The following is a 24,154-nucleotide window of genomic DNA, read 5'->3' on the forward strand; positions in this document are numbered from 1 at the left end:
TTTGGTTAAAAATGTTGGAATGGGACTAAAAAAATCAATACATTTGTTTGATAAAAAGAAAAATGATTTATTGTTTTAACAAAGAGTTACAGACAGTCAATATTTGAATAGAATGGCAAATACTATTAATGCTGCATATTATTTGATTACAAATGGATGCATTATTTACACTGAACAGAACATATGGGATTGAACAGTTGGTGATGCAGTCTTCTGCAGGTACAATTTGTAGACCAGTTTTCAATTATGTAAAGACTTGAATATAGATTTTTTTTTTAAAAAAAAAGGCCATCAAGCAACTCGCTCAACAGTAAATCTTTCAAGTTAGGGTTGTTACTTTAAGACCACAAGCTAGCAGCCGCAGTCCACTAAAATACTATTTCTTTCTTTGTCTGCCCCATTCCCATAATCACTGGGCTCCAAGGTTTCTGTCACAGTTACAGTGGCAGTAGCTCCTTGAGCTTTTCCTTTGTGGTGTTTGACAGATTTTCGGGAAATCGCACATGGAACTCGATCACCAAATCGCCGCGGCGGTCTGGTTGTTTTGGCAGTGGCAGTCCTTCGGATGCTATCCTTCTCTGTGAGCCTGGCTGAATAACATCCTTGAAAGCCATCATGTGGGTTTTCTTATCCAGTGTCGGGATAGATAATGTACAACCGCAAAGCGCCTGAAACAGCAGAAGAAACAGGGGTCCTTAGTAACATGACACTAGCTACCCACAGGTTGAGAGAAGATTTGTAGCTCAGGTTGAGGTTTTGTATGTAGGTTTGCTCGCTGAGCTGGAAAGCTCATTTCCAGATGTTTCATTACCCTAACCTAGGTAACATCTTCAGTGGGCCTCAGGTGAAGCAATGCTGAAAATTCTTACATTCTATTTATATGTTTTCTTTGGGTTGGTGATGTCACCACAAGAAATATCACCACCACAGGAAATGACATCACCAACCCAAAGAAAACAAATAGAAAGCAGGAATTTTCAGCATTGTTTCACCAGAGTCCCACTGAAGATGTTACCTAGTAGGGTAACTAAACGTCTGGAAATGAACCTTGCAGCTCAGCGAGCAAACCTACATCCAAAACTAGCTACGCACCTGCCCACGCGGAGGTTTGACAGGAATAACCTCGCAACAACTTGCATTCATATATCGCTAAGCAACATACCAAGACCTGCCAGAAGCAGACAGATAAGAACCTGGTACCCAATGATGTTAGAAGAGGTGACCAAAAACTCAGAGGAGGAGAGAGGGTAGAAAGACAGCAAATCTAGACAGGGAACTCTAGGAGTGAGAGCATTTAAGCTTCTGAAGATACAGAATGTCAAAGATTGAAAACCAATGATAGTCTATAAAGGTCAGAGTTAGAAGAGTGTGGAGACATTGGAAAGTGATGTAGGGCTGAAGCAGCTAACTGTTTTGTTTAGGTGGAGCAAGGCCACAGAAAGATAACAATTTTAAAAGAAAAACATGTGTTTTAAAATGTAATCCCAAAAGCACAAAGGGAGCTAATTCAGTGCATTACAGAAATTTGTTCCAGAACAGCTGCTCATTCTCTACAGCCCTAAGTTTCCTTGAAATATTCACATCCACCCTCCTGTCAGACTGCACATTCCACATCATAACTCACTGTACAAGAAAAATTCTTGCTTTTCTTCTATTTGTGAACTTTGCCAATTGTCTTAAACATGCCCTCTAGTTGCCATTGGCAACACTGACTCTTTACTTACCCAGTCAAAAACCTCTTCATAATTCTGAACCACATGATTAAATCACCACTCTGCTCCAAGGAAAACCAATCAAACTTTTATGGTCTCTCCAGAGAATAGAAATCTCTCACAGGTGAGTGCTCAGACCCCCCTTCTGCAACTCCAAAATATCGATACAAAAACAGCACCTACCTCCCGGAGGCTGATTCTCGCTTGGTAGATGATGTCAGACCCGTTCCGTTTGAAGACTGGATGTGGCTTGTCCTTGAGCACAAAGATGATATCGGCAGGGATATTGTTGGGAGTTTCATCGCCCTCCTTGGGGAAGGTGATCTTTGTCCCTTCCTTCCAGCCTTTCTTGATTTCAATGGTGAGGATGGTGTCCTCCTGCCGGGACGTGTGCCGGTCAGGGTTCAGCCGCTTCCGCCGGATCTTCATCTTCTTGGTGCAGCCGGTGAGGATCTCCTCCAAGGAAACCTTCAGATCATGCATGACAGGAGGGTCCTGCTTCTTAGCAGTGCCCCGCGTTCGGTGAAAGCCAGACATGCCGCCCATGTTCCCCATGCCACCCATGCCGAAGCCACTGAAAGAGCTCAGCGGATCATCATCAATCTCCATGTCTTCTTCGCCATTTCTCTGTCCAAAGAAAATGTCGAATGGGTTCCTTCCGCCAAAGAATTCAGCAAACACAGCATGGGGGTCCCCGTGGAATGTGTACTGGAAGTTGGTGCCATTGGGACCTGCAGCTCCACCACCCTTAAGCCCTAAAGCAGACGGGGGAGGGAGACAGGGAGGAGAAACAGATACAAGTTTTTGAAAATGCCCAAAAATCAGATAGATTGAGAATATCACTATCAAGATGATGAACTGACTGAACCCAGAGGTGGCAGGGACAAGGAGAAACTGCAAACCAGTTAAAAATTTTTATAAACTGACTGTTGGTGTCCAGTAATCATTGCCCAGAGAAACAACCTTACTCATTAATAGCCACTAAATAAAGGGGACTGTCCACAAGCATTTTATGGGAAGTGACTACTGACACTGATCAGAAGGAGATTAAGTTTGAGCAACTAAAACGTGGATGAGAGTTTTAGCAGCAGATATGATGAGACAGGGCAGAGATTGGCAATATTGCTGATAAGACAGAATACACGGTTGGAAGCTCACCATGCAGTCAAACTGGATATCAAACATCCTGATTCAACTGCAAGGCAATGGTTGGAGAGAAACAGGGTGATAGAGTCCATAGCTAGGGAACAGAGAATAGCTTTCATGATTTCTCTCTGCATTTAATAAAATTCGACAAAACAAACAATTTGTGCACTGGCATAGATACTAGACTATAAAAGACAGGTGTCACATGTGCTCATCTTCATGGCTCATCCTCTGGAAACCCCCGATCAAGTTAAAGTTTAACACTTCTACTTAATCCACTTGCCTCCAGTTACTGAGCACCTGAACTCACCACTTATACACAATCATCTGGAAAGCATTACGAAAAGCTCCTTCTCAGATCTCAAACCCACACTTTCAAATTTAGCAACCTATGAGTGAAACTTTAGGGGGAAGAGGATGTGCTGAAGGATCTGAAGAGTGGCTTAGAGGTCCTCCTGTCTGGATGGTGTTATCTACATCACATTCACACCAGGCTCACCTATGACAACAGTTAAATAAGGTAACTATCAGTGTTGAATACAGCCTATGATCAAGATAAATTTCAAGTGGTAAAGATACAGTATAGCTCAGATACTTGTCAGTCAGTTTAATATGTAATAAAGGATTTCAGTATATTTGTGATCTTTGCCTCCTGTTTTGCTGAGGAGATCCATCCAAATTCAGCACCACAGGCAACACCAATCAGATACTTATTCTCCATGGTCACTCTCACCAACGTTGGGGAGCTCTTGCACCAAGTGGTATTGCCAGCACAGGTGCGCCAATGTCCAGGATAACTCAAATTAGAACCAGGGATGATGTTGGGACTTCCTAGATAGTAGTAGTCTTGGATTGAAAGATGCTAAGGAGCCAGGGCAAGTTAATGCAGTGCAACTTAATCAAAAAGATTTCATATCAGAGTACACATCTTTGTTAGGAACATGAAACCAAGACAGTTAAAAATAATGTCAAGATGCAGATCAACCATGATCTAACTCAATGCCAAAGCAGGCTTCAGGGGCTGACTGGTCACTTCTTACCCCCCCCCCCCCCCTCCCCAATGTTCCTTAGTAGCATCTATTAACAGAACTCCTGTATCAGTGTCAGGGAGGATGCAGTGAACAGTTTCCCCCAATTACTCCATAGATTCACGTAATCTGACCTGTCGCTGGAAAAATAGGCTGCTCAGATGAAACATAGCTTTCTTTGCAGGAAGACAAGTAATGATTACAATTAGTACTGTGGCAGGGAGGTATTCACATATTCAGCTGATGTACGCTCCATCTGTCCCTGAAACAAGGAATTCAATTTGTTTTTGTTTCCAAGTGCTGACCAGCAGTGGTCTTATTCAGTCAACAGCATCCAACAATGAAAAGGAAGCTCACAGTGAAAGGCTGATGTCGACAAAGCATGTGGTTAACTCTCCTCAGTCGGATGGGTATCGCAACGCAAGGCAAGTGCTAGAAGGTCAGACAGCAGGAACGACGATGGTTCAATTTTGGGTCAGTGCTGAGTTAGCTGATCACAGGCAATGCAACGTTTATGGGCTCTGCTATTAGTTACAGCTATTCTGTTGCTGAGAAAAAGGGTAAAAAAACAAAATTGCATTTACAGAGAGCCTTTTCCACTTGGAGCGATTTGAATGGCTCTGCATCCAGTGAAATACTCTTGAATTGGAGCTCAACGCACAAGTACGGAAAGATTGTAGAGCTGGAGGAAAACAGAAATACAGGGAAGGATAAGATCATTGCGGGATTATGATTTAAACATCGATATGTTATTGGAATAGGAACCAACGTAGGTCGGCAAGCACAGGGCAATGACGCTCAGGACTTTCGGCATGATAGTGAGAGATTTTCACTCAAGTCTTCTCATCCTGAAGAAGTGTAGCTCAGTTCTTCCATTAGAATATTTATGCTGTTAAATCTGCTTAGTAGCCTGCTTTTATCAGAGTGAATGCTTTGCTATGGAATACTGCTGAGAGTTGAAAGCTGCATCTGCCCACTGACCCAGAGGATTTTGATGTTTTTGCCACCTGGCTTGCATATTAATTATGTTCTGCAGTGAATCACTTACATTCAGGTAGCTCTACACACATGCACCATCCAAAACCTAAAGTAGCAATTAAAGGCACCATACAAAGGCTTTCACCTCTATTTTGAGTTGGAGAGATGCTGAGTGCAATTCTGAACCTTATTAAAAACATACACCCATTCTGTATTTTGATAACCACAGCAAAAAGTTCAAGGTGAAAATGCCTACACTCCAGCCCTGCCCTGTTACCTGTGCAATGCAACTTATGCCAATAGTTTTATAGAACAGGACAGGCCCTTCAGTCCTTGATGTTGTGCCAACCTTTTATCCTACTCTAAGATCAAACTAACATACATACATTCATTCATTTTACTATCATCCATGTGCCTAGCAAAGAATCGCTTAAATGTCTAATGTATCTGACTCCACTACCACTGTTGGCAATGCAATTCCATGCACCCACCACACTCTCTGTAAGAACTGACCTCTGACATCTCCCCTAAACCTTCCTCCAATCACCTTAAAATTATGCCCCCTTGTGATAGCCATTTCCGCCTGGGAAAAAGTCTCTGGCTATGCTTCTCATCATCTTGTAAACTTCTGTCAAGTCAAGCCTCATCCTTCTTTGTTCCAATGAGAAAAGCCCTAGTCTCCTCAACCTTTCTTCATAAGACAACCCTCCAGTCCAGGCAGCATTCCTCAATGGCTCACTCACAATATCCCAAAGCAATCATCTACCTTCTCTTGTTGTAGTATCTGGATGACATGTTACATCTACGATACAAGTTAGATTAGATTAGGAAACAGGCCCTTCGGCCCAACAAGTCCCATTCCAAAAGATGTCCACTCTGCTGGAGAGAACAACGCTACCAACAAGGTTGTAGATTCAAATCTTTATTTTCAAGTGAAGGACAACAATTGGAAAATGTTCAACATGGATAGATTTCCAGACATCAAGGGATATGGAGATTGTGCAGGAAAATGGAACGGAGGCAGATAAGAAGGTTGAATGGCAGAACATATAGAAGGGGCACAATGGCCTTCTCCTGCTCCCAAGAGTTATCTTTGCCACTTTAATCAGATTCCTGGACATCAGCTGATGTGAAACACAATTACTTCTTTTCAAACTTATCTGTTGTGATACAACTAAAATCCAAAAAGTACATGAGTCAGACTACACCACCTGAACAGGTGTATACCAGGTCAGATTAAACATCCCTTACCTTCCTCGCCATATTGATCGTAGATTTCTCGTTTCTTGGGATCACTCAGGACATCATAAGCCTCAGCAATTTCCTTGAACTTATCCTCTGCATCTGGAGATTTGTTCTTGTCAGGATGGTACTTAAGGGCTAGCTTCCTGTATGCCTTCTTGATATCTTCCTCTGCTGTTCCTTTATTAATGCCCAGGATTTTATAATAATCCTTCCCCATCTTCTACCTACAGAAGTGGAAAGGTAATATATTAGGTCAGCATTCCAACGCCATCTCAGTGCCACAGGAACACTATTCCCTCTCCGTTTCCCTGCTCCACCAGTGCAGTCAAACAGTCCCAACAGTCACCCACTGCACTTGACCTGAAGCTGAGAGAGCAAGTGGTTTCAGCAGATCTCACTGTGGCTCAGGCCTTGCATTCAGGCCCTGCTCCGGAGAGCTCAGCTCAATTTATTTGGCATTCCATGCAGTACAGAAGGCCCCTTTTACCTGCGAGGCCATATGTGAAAGATCCCAAGAATTATTCCTCAACCAGCATAAGGGATTTTCTGGTCATTATCACATTGCTGTTTGTGGGAGCTTGATGTGCATAAACTGGCTGCTGTGTTTCCTGCATTACAACAAGGTAGCAGGGAACACCTTGTGGCCGTGAACAGCACAACAGAAACAAAAGATTCTCTTACATGATGAACCAAGGCATCAAAGGGTCAGAACAAGAAAAGGTGTCTCAAACCTACAAAATCCTGAGGGCACTCCAAATGGGTGTTGAAAGGATGTTTCTCCTTGTGGGAGAGAACAAGGGGACACAGCTTACCTAATGTGAAAGATTGTTCTGTTATCCTGCAAAGAAAGCAAAAAAAAGTACAAGGATGTTACCAAGACTGGAAGGCTCGAGTTACAAGGATAGACTGGGATTATTTTTGTCCCCCCTGGAGTGTAGGAGGCTGAGGTTTATAAAATCATGAGGGGTAAAAAGAAGGTGAATAGCCAAGGTCTTTTCCCCAGGTTTGGGGAGTCCAAACATAGAGGGTTTAAGGTCGAGGGTAAAAATTTAAAAGGGATCAGAGGGGCAACGTATCAGAGGGTGGTGCATATATGGACAAGCTGCCAGAGGAAGTGGTAGATGCAGGTACAGACACAACATTTAAAAGGCATCTGGATTGGTACGGAATAGGAAGGATTGAGGGGGATATGGGCCAAATGGGACTAGTTCAGTTTTGGAAGTCTGGTCGGCATGGATGAGTTGGGCCGAAGGGTCTGTTTCCATGCTGTACGTCTCTATGGTCTCAGAGTGACGAGTACTTTCAGTTCAGATTTATAATCGTCCTTAAATGGATACAGGATGTTTGTTGACTTATAAACCTCTTGTACCCTTTCCACTATTGGTTGCACAAGTCGTAACATCTTGGAGGCTTATTATTTTTTGGAAAGATCCTTAGTCAGTGCCAAGTATTTGCCATGTGATATTGTGAAGATTTCTGTATCAGGGAGATTCTATGAAGAAGTTGACAACTATGGAATTAAATACTGGCACGGACATAAATCCTTGTACGCCCTCGGGCTGTTCCAAGGAAAGGACCACATCCATTAAATTAACCTTGAATTGAAGCCAGCATTTTGTAAGCTAACTCAAATCCGCCAACAGAACGGGATTCAATGACCAACTTAATCCAAATTATCTTTGGATGGTCGAGGGACTTCTTTGGTAATTTCACCTGGGCTGGTAGATAAAGCCCTGGTTACACCAGAAGAAACCCCTCTGCTAATGCAGCATCAACTCCTACCCCCCAAACTATGGCACTGAATGTGTTTCAGAACAGACACCTTTTACACTCAACAGGTAAAGATATTTACTGAAACAAGTTATTGACCAGCACAAGTAATTTTTTTTTATTCAACCTGTTCAGACAGGTTATGACACTCCTCTAGAGCAGATGGAAGGTGAACATAGACTTCCTGGCCCAGAGGTAGGGACAATGCCACAAAAGCCCCACACTTAATTTCCAAGGTGACGGCAGTGTGCGGGCTCCTGGAATTCAGCTGCTCCGTCTTCTTTACTTTCATTTCTTCTTTCAGAGTTTTGTTTTCTCCTTTAACCTACTTACCTTCTGTGGGGAGATCAGAAACGTCAAGGTGTCCAGCGCAGGGGAGATCAAACCGTTGTGGGGAGTGCATACCCAGCATGGCTAAGCACTTGAGGACTGGAGTATTGAACTTACAACTTAGATTCTTTATTTTTCTACTTTGTACCTTGGTACCTTTATACCTATGAACTTAAGATAGCATCAAGAATGGCAACATAGTACACTTTTCAATGCACTCCTGTAGTTGTGCACATGACCTAACTCTAAAGTGATTATAGATTACTTGCAACTGTTCACTAGAAACTAGGCAGCAACCAGCTTGAGACTGCAATAAAAAAAGACCCACAAGGATCAATTAGCAGCTCATTTGCATTTAATTAAGAACCAAGTGCGATCCTAGATGTTGGTCTCACTATATTTGAACAGGTTTATATTTCTGAGCACAAGGATTTTTAATTGCAGTGGTAGTGTCCCTGTCTGTAGGCCAGAAGACCCAGGTTCAATTCCCACCTGCTGCAGAGGTACATAACAGGTCTGAACAAGTCCATTACGGAGCTGGTTATTAAACAGAACTGAGAATGCTGTTGTTCTCATCAGGCAGAAACAGCTGTACTATCAATTTTCAGACTGCAATGTGAAAGTGATTTACCTGCACAAGAGGAAATTTCTAGAATGACCCAAGGAAGCAAGACTTGTGGCCAGGTAAGATAGTGTTCCATATAAATAAATAAATAACTAAATAAAATATTTTGCCCGAAACACAGATTTCCCTGCTCCTCGGATGCTGCCTGACCTGCTGTGCTTTTCCAGCACCACACTAATATTGACTGATCTCCAGCATCTGCAGTCCTCACTTTCACATAATTCTGAAAGAGTGAGGGAGATATTTTCACTTGCTTGGGGAGACCCAAAGTTAGGAATTAGAAATAAGGAGTCAGTCACGAATGAATCCAAGAGAGAATTCAGTAGAAACTTTGGGTAAAAAAGTGAAACTTGCTAATGCAGGGAATGGATGAGGTGGAAAACAGACACATGCAACAGCAGCCAGGCTAGTTACACACCTAGTCCACACTGCCCTCCAAAGAGCATCCCACCCCATCCCTGTAACCCTGCATTTCCCATGGCCAATCCACCCAGCTTGCACAACCCTAGATGCTATGGGCAATTTAGGATGTTCAATCCATCTAACCTGCATGTCTTTGGACCGTGAGAGGAAACCAGAGCACCCAGAGAAAAATCTACTAATGTGGGGGAAGATTGAGCTGGGTGGAATGGGTGTGAATGAAACTCATCACAGGAACTGATCTTCCCACAGTTTAGCAACACTGAGGCAAGCAGATGCGGTCACCAGTTTGACTCCTGGACTAGGCTAAGTAACATACCAACATACAGATAAGGGGCAGATGGCGATTGTCCAACCATTCCTTGAGCTCCCTCTGCCATTCAATAAGATCATGGCTGATGTGACTGCAGCCTCTCAACTCCACATTCGTGTTTATCCTCAAGACTCAAACTCTCTGGTCAATCCAGTACCTATTTACCCAGTCTCAAAAACATACATGGCCCTGGCTTCCACCAACCTTTGAGGGGAGTTCCAACAAAGAGAATAAATATTTTTGGGAGATTCCTTATCCATCTCTTAGCTTCTTTCCAACTGCAGATGTGTTGAGTCACAAATTCCCACCAGTTTCCCTGTTAGATACTTTCAATCAACCTGTTCAGATGTGTTATGCACAAGGACAATTTGAACCAAGGCCTCTGGTCCAAGCTAGAGGAATTACCATCACACAGAAAGACCTCTACCTCTGCCATCACCAGCCTCCCCCACCAAAGTTTCTTGCTAATCCCAACAATTTACCTGTTATTGCCATTTACTTCTTAGAATCCCTACTGTGGAAGCAAGCCATTCAGCCCATTGAGTCCACACTGCCCTCCCATCCCTGTAACCCTGCATTTCCCATGGCCAATCCACCCAGTTTGCACAACCCTAGATGCTATGGGCAATTTAGCTTGTTCAATCCACCTAACCTGCATGTCTTTGGACTGTGGGAGGAAACCAGAGCACCCAGAGAAAACACACAGACATGTGAAGAATGTGCAAATACCACACAGTCGCCTGAGGCTGGAATCGAACCTGGGTCCCTGGTGCTGTGAGTCAGCAAATACTAACCACTGAGCTAGTGTGCAGTCCTTTCAAAATTAAATTTGAAATATCAAGTTAGAATGAGAAAAGACCATGTCTTCCTGCACTTTCCTCTTCAATAAGCCCAATCAACTCTTTTGAAGAGGAATTCAATAAGAGTGTGACTTGCCTTTTGAAATCATTGCACACAGTCACAAAGGGGCACGAATAGAACATGTGCTTGGTGATGTCTGTCCCTCACTGATGATGCACTGCAGCCCTACACCCTGACTTACATGGTCTGCAAAATGATAGGAAAATAAAAACCACTGGGCAGAAACCATTGGATCTGAAGTTCAGTCTTATTTCATGTTCAGGCAACACCTTATTACAAATTACAAAACTCTGTATTGCACAATCCTCAAAAATCAACAGTCAAATTAACAATCTGAAATTCAGGTCACATTGGGAGATATGGAAACTTTCCAATAAATGTATAGATTCTTTTAAACTCACATCATTAAATATATTCATTTAGATTTTTCAAAAAAGGCCTTTTTGGGGCACGGGGGCGGTGCTTAACATTTCTATTGAACTGGGGAAAATATAATTCAGACTGCAATTTGTGATCACGTCCTGCACTAATTTCTTAGGGATGGACGGGCAATAATACCCACATCCTGTGAAAGAATATCTAAATATGGACAAAGGAATTCTCAATAAGGCGAGCTGTTAGCAGTGGGTTAAGAAATGAATAGTAAGTCAATTAATAGGAACAGGTAGTGTGGCAGGACATTAAGAGTTTTTATTCCCAAATCATATTTGAATTGATTTCCTGGGTATTAAATAGGAGAACAGAATCCCCCATTGTGTGGAAACACACCATTCAGTCCATTTAGGCCACACTGACCCTACGTACATCCTGCCCAGACCTACCCCCTACCCGACCCCGTAACCCTTACATTTCTTGTGGCTAATCCACCTAACCTGCACATCCCTGGACACTAAGGGCAATTTAGCATGGCCCAGCCACCTTAACCTGCACATCTTTGGACTGTGGAAGGAAACTGGAGCACCCATCAGAAACAGGGCGAATGTGTAATCTCCACACAGACAGCTGCCTGAAGGTGGAATGGTATCCAGGTGCTTGGCGCTTTGAGACCGCAGTACAACCACTGTGCCATCCTCAATTCAAAACTGAATGGTGGGGGTGTGGGGTTTGTACAGACAGAATCAGTGTGCATGGGATTTATTAGCCTAGGGTGTGTGCTAACACTTCAGAAATTCCCATGTTGAAGATTGGTTTGGATAAGTGACAGGAGATAAACTGAAATGTTTAAAAAGGCGAGTGTTTCCAGGCCCAAGAAAGCCTCTTTGGGTTGGATAGCCTGAGTCCATGTGGCAATTTTTGGACTTGATACTTTGCAACTGGTTTTTTTAGGGGTCAAAGGTTAGCTAGTGTGGGGAAAACTAAAATGACCTTGCGTGATATCAGATTTTTACAACAGTCCTTGGGTTTGTAGTCCAAAGGATATTTAACTAACTGGCATTTAGAATCTCACATCTGAATCTCACTTATGGCGCAGGGCTCCCATGGAATTCGCTTCTGCCTGGGGAGTTCAGGAATTAACATTTGGATTCTCCTCATTAATTTCACTTTTCTAAAAAGCAGAGGGGTGAAAAATCAATTTATTATCTACACAAGTTAAGACCAAAATCAGAAAATCTGAAATCAATAGTTTTGTAGACATCTTCTTGGTAACGTCAATATTTAATGACGTTTTTAAAAAAAATGTGCTTCTGCTCTTAATCAAGTTTGAGCAACGATAGCAGTTTTTCTCCTTTGTGTACTCTGACCGCCTTCCAGAGGCATTGGGTGGGGTGTGCCTACATTTGCAGGAAACACCCACATGAAAGTTTGGTAACCATCCCCAAATATATTATTGAATTGAATTGAATTTGTTGTCCAGTGTACCAAGGCAGAGTGAAAAGTGAGCAATACAGGCAGATCACAGTTATGTAGCATAGATAAATAAATAATAGGTAAACAGCAGCAAAAACCAAAACACAACTGCAGGTGAATGCTAAGAGTTTGAGAGTCCATTCAGTATTCTAACAGTAGGGTAGAAACTGTTTTGAAACATGCATGTGCATGCGCTCATGTGTGCACACGTGTTCAGGCTTCTGTACCTTGTCCCCAAGATAGATCTGCCAGCACAAAATATAACACTGAATACAGTGGCATTCTGAATACAGGCACCACTCAAACCACCAATTCAATGTCTCTCTGAAGCCAGAGTCAACATCTTAAATAATCAAGATGGCATTATATGCCATTATCACTAGTAGAAAGGATTTATATCATTTAACCATCCACTAGGTCTTGCTATATATAAAAAAAAGACAGTTCTGTTTCCACGGGCTCTATTATACAAGGTCATTGCTTATTTCACATTGCAGGAGACACCCACCCATGAAAGAAATAGTTCAAACATGACAGCAAAGGGAATTAATTCACTGTAATTTTACAAGCATCAGCTTTCTCCCTTTACCTCCAAAAAAGAATTGTCATTTTAATATTTACAACATGTCAAACCAGCAGCCACTGGGTGAAACACTTGAAGCTCTACATCATCCAGGACAAAGCAACCCATTTGATCATACCATCCACTATTTTCATTACCAACACACACACATCCTGCAATATGTACAATTTACAAGATACATTGCAGCAACTCACCAAGGTTCCTTCAACAGTTCCCCCTCAAACCAATATGTTATGTCACCTCGAAGATGAAGGGCAGCAAACACAGGAAGCCCATCACCTTCCATTTCCCTTGCAAGCCATACACCATCCAGACCTGGACACATCACCGTTCCTTCACAGATAAATGGTTCACAACCATTCGAAAAGGCAGCTCGCCACCCACTGCTCAAGGATAATAAGAAATACCAGTAAGTGCTGTCTTTGTTAGTAACACTCATCTTGTGAATGAACAAGGAAAAACCTGGCCTCGCCAGTGTGATCTTAGACACTGAAAATAGGAGTAGGCTACTCAACCCTTGGAACCCACTCCACCATTCAATATCATGGTTGAGAATCCAATTCAGTACCTGTTACCACTTTCTCTCCATATTCTCACATTTACTTAAGCCTGATAATCTCAAATTTTGGTAATCTGATAATGCTAATTTCCTTTGGACCTCCATCAGGAACAGTACTTTCAGATGCCCAATCCCTAAACACTGGTGGAATTTTCTCCCTAACCCTCTGTCTCTTCAAGATGCTTATTAACACCTATCTCTGTCAACAAACATTTGGTCACTTGTCCTAATATATCTCCTGTGCAACTGTGTGTCAAACCTCATCTGATCCTGCTCATGTGGAGGACCTTGGGTTTTGTTTTTAAAACTATGCAAAAAAAGGTGTTATCTAAATACAAGTTGCAAGTTAAGCATCAGGAGGAAGCAAAAATAGATACGTTCAATAAGGAAATGGGGTTCACTGCCAATAGATAAAAATATCCAAATACAGTCTAACTGCAGAGCGACAGCCTCACCCTTCCAATTATACAAGATTGGAAAGGAAAGCGAAGATGAGAGAACGGACTAGTCAGCTCATCGACTTTCAGCTACTATCCCAACTCATTGTCGTATATACAATACTTCCCTTTCTACCATTACAAATAGTTCAACCTCTCCAATTAAGCAAAACATTCAAGAAGGTTACTCAGACTCCTAGATGTTTCCACCACAGTAAGAGTCTGGATGGCCCATTGTTTCCACACAACTCAATGACCTGATTGCATTAATCCCAGTTTCTGGTTCTTGGCCCATTGCTCTGGAGGCTATGGCAATGCAATTGTATATCTAAATACTGCTTCAATGTCATGGTGAGTTTCTGACCCAACCAACCTTTTCCAGGAATGAGTTCCAAACTCTCACCGCCCTCAGCGAAAAATATTTCCCTCTTAGCCTTTGACCTTAAATTCAAGTCCCTCTGGTAATTGATACCCTCTACTAACGGGAAAAATATCTTCCTATGCACCCTAATGGCACGCCTCATAACCTAATACAGTACATTTCTACTTGCCCCTGAGCGCTCCAAAAGCTAGTGCTTCCAATTAAACCTGATCAGAACAGCACACATTGCTCCAATTGTAGCCTACCCAGTGTTTTATACATAATCTCCTTGCTCATGCATTCTATGCCTTAGTTAATAAGGGCAAGTATCCTATATAACTTCTGAACCAACTTACCTATCTACCCCATCACCTTCATGGATCTGTGGACATGCATGCCAGGGTCCCTCTGATCTTTAATACTTCCCACATGCTACAATTTACAAGATTGGACAACTGGACAGCACAGTGGCTCAGTGGTTAGCACTGCTGCCTCTCAGCACCAGAGTCCCAGGTTCGATTCCAGCCTCGGGCGACTGTCTGTGTGGAGTTTGCACATTCTCCCGCTGTCTGCGTGGGTTTCCTCCGGGTGCTCTAGTTTCCTCCCACAGTCCAAAGATGTGCAGGTTAGGTGAGTTAGCCATGCTAAATTGCCCGTAGCGTTAGGTGCATTAGTCAGAGGGAAATGGGACTGGGTGAGTTACTCTTCGGGTCGGTGTGGACTTGTTGGGCCGAAGGGCCTGTTTCCACACTGTAGGGAATCTAATCTAATCATAATCCCTTGCCTTGCTAGCCATCCCCAAATGTATTTTCTGTGCTGCATCCCATTTGCCAATACTTTGCCCACCTGAGCAGTTCACAGATGTCTTCCTGCCATTTATGGCCATCGTCCTCGCCATTTACAGCCTGAATTTTGATCATTCTCCCTATATTTAAGTCCAAATCATTAATGCACACCATGAAACAGACAACCAGTTACAGAAACCTCTGTCTACCTTCCACCTCCTAGCTAATTCTGGATCTAATGTTCCACTTGGTCATGGATCCCATAGCTCTTTACTATCTGGACCAGATACCTCGAACATCGCTGTATAAAAATTCCTTCTATATTTCTGCTTCAAGTTCATATCACGTCACTTTGCAACTGTCTTTCAAACAAACCCACGGAGCTAAAAAACAAAACCAATATTTTGAAAATAAATCAAGGGTGGTTCTCTCTAGTGCCGTAGCCAATAACTTTCCTTCGACCAACTTTGATACTGTAAAAACACCATAGTTATGCTGGTCATGCATGGTGCGAGATAAACAACTTTTTCCTTGCCCACCACCCATTAGCAGTTCAGGTTTTTGATCCAAACCTGCCAGTGTTGCCACTAACATTGCCATAGAACTGAACAGCACAGAAACAGGCCGTTCAATCCAACTCATCTATGCTGACCAGGTATTCTAAATTAATCTAGTCTCATTTGCCAGCATTTGGCCCATATCCCTCCTATCCATATACCCATCCAGATGCCTTTTATGTGTTGTCATTGTACCAGCCTCCATCACTTCCTCTGGCAGCTCATTCCATACATGTACCACCCTCTGTGTGAAAAAGTTGCCCTTCAGGTCCCTTTTCAATTTTTCCCCTCTCACCTTAAGCCTATGCCCCTCTAGTTTTGGACTTCCCTTCCCTGGAGAAAAGACCTTGACTATTCACCCTCTCCATTCATGCCCTTCAACGTTTTATAAACTTTGCCCTTCATTACACAAGGATCGATGAACCTTCTCAACCTCCCCATGGCCATTCACATACCTCCACAACACCCAGACTCTGTCTAGTTCACCCTTCTATCTCTCCTTTCACAAGTCAACACAGTTTCTACTTCATTCAGATCTGATGACATTACAGAAAACCTAGAGTTATTGCTAATACCAGATACACAACTGCAATGGGAGAGACAGAGTCAAAGTCATACAGCACAGAAACAGGCACTGAGGTCCTCTGGACTGAGCTCAGGAGGCCCTTTGCAATCCAAAGGGTTCAGAAAAGATGAACAAGGATGTTGCCAAGGTTGACGGGTTTGAGCGAGAGGGAGAGGCTAAATAGGCTGGGGCTGTTTTCCCTGGAGCGTCGGAAACTGAGGGGTGACCTTATAGAGGTTTATAAAATCATGAGGGGCATGGATAGGATAAAGAGACAAGGTCTTTTCCCTGGCAGGGGGAAAGAGTCCAGAATTAGAGGGCATCGGTTTAATGATGAGGGAAAAAAAAACTTAGAAAGGACCTAAGAGGCAACTTTTTCACACAGAGAGTGGAGCGTTTATAGAATGAGCTGCCAGAGGAAGTGACAGAGGCTGGTACAATTACAAATTTAAAAGGCATCTGGATGGGTACATGAATTGAAAGGGTTTAGAGGGATATGGGCCAAGTGCTGGCAAATGGGACTAAATGAATTTAGAATATCTGGTCAGCATGGATGGAGTTGGACCGAAGGGGCTGTTTCCATGCTGTACATCTGAGTCCTTTATCAATGGGGTTGCAGAGAACACTGGGTCAAATAGAGACAGGAGGGAAAAGAAGCAAAACCACAACAGTTTGACCTTTCAACATCAACCCTACCTCAAAAAAAAACAAAATCAGAAGCTGAGAAACTCAATGCATGGAGATCCAACCAAGTGCTGACCTGGGTTCACTAGCAAGCTGGTGTCATTACCCATTTCAGTTCACTTCAGCAGGACTCAAAACACCAAGTCTTTGTCTCTCTTCAGATGCTGCCAGACCCACTGGGGTGCCTCCAACAATTTCTCTTTCCGGCTCTGATCCCTACATTAGCTTGGGATCCAGATCTGACAGCTGATCAAGTCATTGTCAAGTTGCTCTGCACCTTAGCAGGAGAAGGAATTTTGTTGTTGGTGGAGGGGTTGGGGTTTGTAAAGACCCCTTAATCCAGGTTTACTGCCAGACTGGGCTACATCCATATATTAAAAAAACAACTTAACCCCAATTTATTACGGGGGGGGGGTGGGGGGTGGAGACAGACAGACAGAGACACACAGACAGAGAGAGACACACATATGTAGACAGATAGAGAGACACACAGACACATAGAGAGAGAGAGACACACACAGAGAGAGAGAGACACACATAGAGAATTAGTTTTTTTTCACCCTTTGCATGATTATATAGAAGGTACCTTAGACTCGAGGGCCTGTTCTTCTTTTGGAAAGTGACCAGGATAGGAGGAGAGTATCTTCTCCATCCCACGGGGCTGTCACAACGTAGGGTATTCCACCAGACAACTGACACAAAGCCCCCTCAAGCCCGGCACCTCCCAGCGAGGGGGGAAACAATGTATCCGGGCGCCTGGCTCAGGGACAGAAAAGGATACATTCGCTCACCCGCCCGCCCAATGTATCCACTTGGGGGGAATCCCCTCGGCCTGGATACAATCGGATACCCAGCGACCAGAGACACACTCACCCAGGGCCCGCCGCTCTCGCCGTCTCTCCGCAACACTTTCAACAAAATTGCTCGAACTTTCAGGAACATTCCATGCCTCGTCACTTCCCCTCCCCTCCCGCAAGCCCCACCCTCCCCCCCCCGTGGGCGGGGCTACCCTCCCATCCTCCCCGCCCCCTCACAGACACAGCGTCACATCACATTCATTCATTCATCCATCCATTCCGAGCAAGGGTTTCCCCACCCGAGATGTTAACTCCATTATAGACAATAGGTGTAGGAGTAGGCCATTCTGCCCTTCGAGCCTGTACCACCATTCATTGTGATCATAGCTGATCATCCTTAATCAGTATCCTGTTCCTGCCTTATCTCCATAACTCTTGATTCCACAATCCTTGAGAGCTCTATCCAACTCTTTCTTAAACGAATCCAGAGACTGGGCCTCCACTGCCCTCTGGGGCAGAGCATTCCACTCACTCACCACTCTCTGGGTGAAGAAGTTTCTCCTCATCTCCTCTTCACCAATGCTGCCGGGCCCACTGAGTCTCTGCAGCGATTTTGTTCTGAATTAAAGCGTCCACCGTTCTTTCGGCTTTCATTCATTCATCTCCCTGTGTCCCTAAAGGAAGGAATTGCTTCTCTGCTTCTAACACCCTCCCCCCAGACCCCAACTTCTCCCCCGGGCAAGAGGGAGGGCAGCAACAATGGGGTAGGTGGCTTCATTCTCATGCTCAGAGCCCTGCGTTGAGAGAGAGAGAGCAATTTTTGGCAGCACTGGTGAGAGAGCGTTGTGGTAAGCCCATGTCTCCATTGCTGATCTGCACTTTATTTAAGGAAGGGTAGGAGTGTTTACTAGGTGGATAGGTGGAGCTTGTTGGGTTAGAGACAAACTCAAATAGAGTCATAGAGCTGTACAGCATCAAAACAGACCTTTCGATCCAACTCGTCCATGCCGACCAGATATCCTACATTAATGTAGTCCCATTTGCCAGCATTTACCCATGTCCCTCTAAACCCTTCCTGTTCTTATACCTATCCAGATACCTTTGAAATGTTGTAATTGTACCAGCCTCCGCCACTTCCTCCTGAAGAAGGATTACACGTGAAACGTTGACTTCTGGATTAGATTCCCTACAGTATGGAAACTGGCTCTTTGGCCCAACAAATCCACACCAACCCTCTGAAGAGTAACCCACCCAGTCCCATTTCCCTCTGGCTAATGTACCTAACACTATGGGCAATTTAGCATGGCCAATTCATCTGCCCTGCACATCTTTGGACTGTGGGAGGAAACCCATGCAGACAGGGGAGAATGTGTAAACTCCACACAGACAGTCATCCGAGGCTGGAATCGAACGTGGGACCCTGGTGCTATGAGGCAGCAGTGCTAACCGCTGATCCACCATGCCACCCCAAAGTGGACGTATCCTGGATGGATAGATTCCATCTGGATGTATCACTACCTGGTATGGCGACCGTACCATTCAAGATCGGAGATGATTACAGAAAGTGGTGAACTCGACCCGGACAATCACAAAGGCCAACCTCCCATCGATAGAATCCACCTACCAGTCCCGCTGTCAAGGAAAGGCTGCCAGCATTCTCAAAGATCCATCCCACCCTGGCAATGTTTTTTCTACAACCTCTATCATCGGGGAGATGGTACAGAAGCCTGAACACATGTTTCTATCCTACTGTTGATAGAATACTGAATGAACTCACAAACTCTTAACATTTCCCCTTTCCCTGTGTTTTTGTTTTTGCCGCTATTTACCTATCATTTTTTACTTATCTATGCTACTGAACTGTGGGATCTGCCTGTATTGTTCATAAGATAAAGCTTTTCACTCTGCCTCAGTACACGTGACAATAAATTGAATTCAACTCGATTCGATTCTGCACTTCCTAATGCTGCCTGGCTTGCTGTGCTCTTCCAGCCTACTGCTTGTCGACCTTGGATTCCAGCAACTGCAGGTTTTTTTGTCCCTAACCAAGTCATTCACCAGTTCCTCTGGCAGCACATTCCATAAGCACATCACCGTCTGTGTGGAAACATGCCCATTTGGTCCTATTTGTTTGCTGCCCCAGTATGCTAACTGTACAGAACAGTATGACAGCCTTTATGACTGTGTATATTTACAAAGATATGTTTTGTGAATAAAGTATACTTTTGAAATAACAAAAAAAAACTAAAGTCAGCAAGTGGTCTCATGAGGATAGGTTGTCATAGCTGGGCTTGTTTCCCCTGAAGTTTAGAAGAGTCAAGGGGTATTTCACTGAAGTGTGTAAGATCTTGAACAGGGCTGTATTCCCTAGAATTTAAAAGGTTAAGGAATGATTTATTTGGAAGCTTTAATGAAGAGGAACAGATAGTTTCCCTTTCGACTCTATTTGCATAGACTACAGAGAGGGGGCATAGCCCAAATATTAAGAATGAAATTAACAATGCAGGAGGTGTTTGGAACTTTCTTCAATGAATGGTAATTGATAATCAATCAACTGATAATTTCAGATCTTTTACCAGTTCCAGGGAATTTCCAAAGTAAATAATCATTCTCGTTAGCCAGTGGTTGCTGACAATGACAAGAGAAATTGGTTAACTAAATTTCAATTGTGAAATTGGGCGGCACGGTGGCACAGTGGTTAGCACTGCTGCCTCACAGCGCCTGAGACCCGGGTTCAATTCCCGCCTCAGGCGACTGACTGTGTGGAGTTTGCACGTTCTCCCCGTGTCTGCGGGGGCACCCTCCGGGTGCTCCGGTTTCCTCCCACAGTCCAAAGATGTGCAGGCCAGGTGAATTGGCCATGCTAAATTGCCCATTGTGTTAGGTAAGGGGTAAATGTAGATGTAAGGGTATGGGTGGGTTACGCTTCGGCGGGGCGGTGTGGACTTGTTGGGTCGAAGGGCCTGTTTCCACACTGTAAGTAATCTAATCTAATCTAAATGTGTTTGGTGTCATGGGTCAAAGACAGGCATGGGTAGTATACAAGTATACTTGTACAAGTAAGAGATGCCTTTGGTTCATGTGTTGGATAGAGTCTACCTCAATGTTTGTTTGTTTTCTTCATATGCTTCTGTACTGCTTTAGTGACTACATACTTATTTTCTATTAATAAAGTATAGTTTTGAAATAAAAAAGTGTTGAGTTTGGTCAAAGATCAGCCATGATATCACTAAATACAGGTCAGGTTCAGGGGTTAAGTGGCCTCTCCCTGTTACAGTGCTTCTGGGAGTAGCATTCTCACAAGTGCCCTCATGTACTTCAGTTCCTGTGGTGACCACCAATCACACGAGGCATTGGTGAGAGGGGAGGGTGTATACCACTGGACACACTATGCAACAGGGACACCTGGACCCAGAAATATAGCTGCAAAGGAGAGATGGGCCATCCCAGAGAACCTCTCAGGTGTGAGACCTGATCCTGGTCATGGCCAGAGCCAGAAGTAGTCGAGAGTAGGGGAGATCAAGCCAGCGTGGGGAAAGCATGACAAAGAGGAGGAGATAGAGCCCTTGGAAGAAGTGCTGTCCCACCATGGCTATGCACTTCAGAAAGATTGCAATGGTTTAACTTTTAGCTTTATTTCCTTATTTTCCACCTAATACGAAGAAGGACTATAATGTCTAACTTATAACTTTTTTTACGGTATTCTGTGATTTTTAACATTGTTCTTTTTTTTCTACTTTGTTCTTAAGTTTTTGTACCTGGGTACTTTGATCTAAGATGGTACCTTGTGTGGTGACATTGAAAACTTTTCACTATATGGTGGCACTGTGGTTAGCACTGCTGCCTCCCAGTGCCATGGACCTAGGTGCGATTCCTGCCTCGGGCAACTGTCTGTGTGGAGTTTGCACATTCTCCCCGTGTCTGCGTGGGTTTCCTCCCACAGTCCAAAGATGTGCAAGTCAGGTCAGTTGGCCATGCTAAATTACCCATAATGTTAGGTGCATTAGTGATGGCTAAATATAGGTTAGGGGAATGGGTGGGTTACTGCTTGGAGGGTCGGTCTGGAATTGTTGGGCCAAAGGGCCTGTTTCCGTACTGTAGGGAATCTATTCTAATCTGTAAAACTCCTGTACTTGAATACATTTGACAATATAGTCTAAGTCTAAAAAAATCTGTTCACATGAATAGGGGGCAATTGATAAAGATGCCGAAAATGATTGAGCATTTCAGCAGCTCCAGCTGATTTTCTCTTAATTCTACTGACTGGAGAGTCAGTAACCAGAAGACACAGAATTCGGGTCGCTGGCAAAAGATCCAAGGGACAGGTGAATTGATTATTTTCATATGATGAGTTATTGTGATCTGGAATTTGCTGTCTGAAAACCCGGTCAAAACACGAGAATTAGATAAACTCTTGGAGAAAAGAGCACACTGCAGCGATATGAGCAAAAGGGGACAAAGTGAGCTTAATTAAACAGTCTGTGGAAGTGGCAACAGACACAACAGTCTGCAAGGCCTGTTCAGCCTAAAATTTCATTGCCAATAACTTAAAGCTGTGTTCGACTGGACAAGAAAATACCCAGCTCCTCTGTCAACAAGATGAATTATGGAGAGAGATGAACTCTCTGGAAATGCAGAACAATGAACCATGATTGTATTGAATGGTGGCACAAGCTTATTGGACTGAATGATCCCTCCCCCTTCGATTTTCCTCAAATGGATCAACATCTAAAAGGAGAACTCTTTTAATTGTGTCCCTTTCAAATCTGCTTCACTCATTGTAATTACCACCACCTTTATTATCACTTTGTATTCTTATTCAGTAGTTGCCATCAAACCCAGTTTTCTTTATAACTATGACTATAAGGGTATCTGACCAAACTGCTCACAGGAAGTTTGTGTTCTGCTGTCCTCTCATAATATGGAACCACTAATTTGTTTATTTTTTATTTGGGTTGAGACTTTAGGGTCATCCTTACTGATAAGAACATCTAGACAGTTCTGTGTACTGAGGTTAGTCTGCAAGCACCTTAAATGTTTATAAATCTCAAGATTGAAGTCAATAACTTGAATATGTATTGTCATTCCTTCAATGTCATTAGGTCAAAATCTGTGGGTGTCCCCACACTTGCCGTCTCCCACACCCCCCCCACTCACTTTGGATTTCAGTAATTCACAAATATGGCTCTGCACCACGTTCTCAAGTGACCCGATTGAAACTTACAGAATACTGAGAAGATTGGATGTAGAGAAAATGGTTCCGTTAGTGGGAGAGACTAAGACCTGAGGGCACAGCCACAGAGTGAAGGGACAACTCTTTCGAACTGAGTTCAGGAAGAATTTCTTCGGCTAGAGGGTGGTGAATGTGTGGAACTCATTACCACAGAGGCCAAGTCATTGTGTGTATTTAAGACAGAGTTCTTAATTAGAGAGGGGATCAAAGGTTACACAGAGAAGGCAGGTGACTGGAGCTGGGAAACATATTAGCCATGATCGAATGATGAAGTAGACCTGATGTTGCAAATTCACAAACATGTGTAGGTTACACAGACCACACCATCCACCATCAGATACATCCATTATATGTACTCACCAACACACAGCTTAAAGCTGATTGCCAGATCGGAATGGCAGAAAATGTGCCTTTAAAAATGAACAATTTGCACATAATGGATTTGCGCTCATCACAGTACTTTTTAACCACTTGGCATTTTAAGAGAGACCAAATTTCAATCCCAGGAAGAAATAAAAATTACCAAATTGATTTTGAAATCAGACGTTGTGGTATGGACATCTCAGGGGGATATTCAGCAACAAAGAAATTGAGCAGGGAACCTGTTGTTCTGGCAGAAGTCTAGAATTGTATCTTGCTAATTTAGAAAATAATTTTGGAAAGAATACCTCTAGTAATCAAATTATTCACTCTTTTTTATTTCAAAATATATTTTATATATTTCAAATGCACAAATGCAGTTCAGTTCTGTACAGTAGCGTATCAAGGAAACAAACATTGAAGTTTAACTCTGTCCAAACAAATCAAAGGCATCTCTTACTTGAACCAGACGGTATTTACATGCATTTGAGGCACCAGGAGGGTCAGATAACTGAATGGACTCCATCAGACAGTGGTCTTTCCCTGCTGCACCTTGGCGGATGCCTCAGGCATTAGTGCATGGTCAGCACGTAGTCCTGGACCTTGGAATGTGCCAGTCTGCAACACTTGGTCTGGAGGACCAACAGGTTTTAGGCAAATTAAAGAGTGTCATTCACCGAGTTGATGGTCCTCCATGCCCAGTCGATGTTTGTCTCAATGTGTGTCTTGGGGAACAGACCGTAAAACACAGAGTCCTATGTCACAGAGCTGCTTGGGCCAAACCTTGACAAAACCCATTGCATCTTTCTCCAGATTTCTTTTGCAAAGTCACACTCTCAATGCCCCCCACCACCCAACTTCGAGGTGGTGCACCCAGTCTGGGAGTCTTTGAAAGATTTCACAGGTAGTGCCTTTCTTACCACTAGCCAAGCGATGCCTTAGTGCTTATTACAAAGT

General features: G+C 43.5%; 1 protein-coding gene across 2 annotated transcripts; it reads right to left on the reverse strand.

Annotated features, from left to right (window-relative positions):
* Positions 1 to 53: 53 nt before the first annotated feature.
* On the reverse strand, positions 54 to 17,792 carry LOC140468157 (dnaJ homolog subfamily B member 1-like). 2 transcript variants are annotated; one of them, XM_072564370.1, is made up of 4 exons: positions 17,681 to 17,792; positions 6,116 to 6,333; positions 1,896 to 2,467; positions 54 to 668 (listed from the first exon to the last, which is right to left on the reverse strand). In XM_072564370.1, exons 2-4 carry the CDS (start codon positions 6,324 to 6,326, stop codon positions 438 to 440), a joined length of 1,014 nt encoding a protein of 337 aa, XP_072420471.1. In that variant the 5' UTR covers positions 6,327 to 6,333; positions 17,681 to 17,792; the 3' UTR covers positions 54 to 437. The 2 variants fall into 2 exon arrangements, with proteins under 2 accessions (XP_072420471.1, XP_072420472.1); XM_072564371.1 differs by lacking the exon at positions 17,681 to 17,792 and adding an exon at positions 17,394 to 17,600.
* Positions 17,793 to 24,154: the final 6,362 nt, after the last annotated feature.

Source organism: Chiloscyllium punctatum, chromosome 46 (genome assembly GCF_047496795.1).
Source record: "Chiloscyllium punctatum isolate Juve2018m chromosome 46, sChiPun1.3, whole genome shotgun sequence".
In the NCBI taxonomy this organism is placed as follows: Eukaryota; Metazoa; Chordata; class Chondrichthyes; order Orectolobiformes; family Hemiscylliidae; genus Chiloscyllium; species Chiloscyllium punctatum.

Excerpts from the sequence above, each read along its gene's own strand:
- LOC140468157 (XM_072564370.1), bottom strand. The coding sequence starts at position 6,326 with ATGGGGAAGGATTATTATAAAATCCTGGGCATTAATAAAGGAACAGCA. Across the intron at positions 2,468-6,115 it reads CGATCAATATGGCGAGGAAG|GGCTTAAGGGTGGTGGAGCT; the intron begins GTAAGGGATGTT and ends CGTCTGCTTTAG. Across the intron at positions 669-1,895 it reads CGAGAATCAGCCTCCGGGAG|GCGCTTTGCGGTTGTACATT; the intron begins GTAGGTGCTGTT and ends CTGCTGTTTCAG.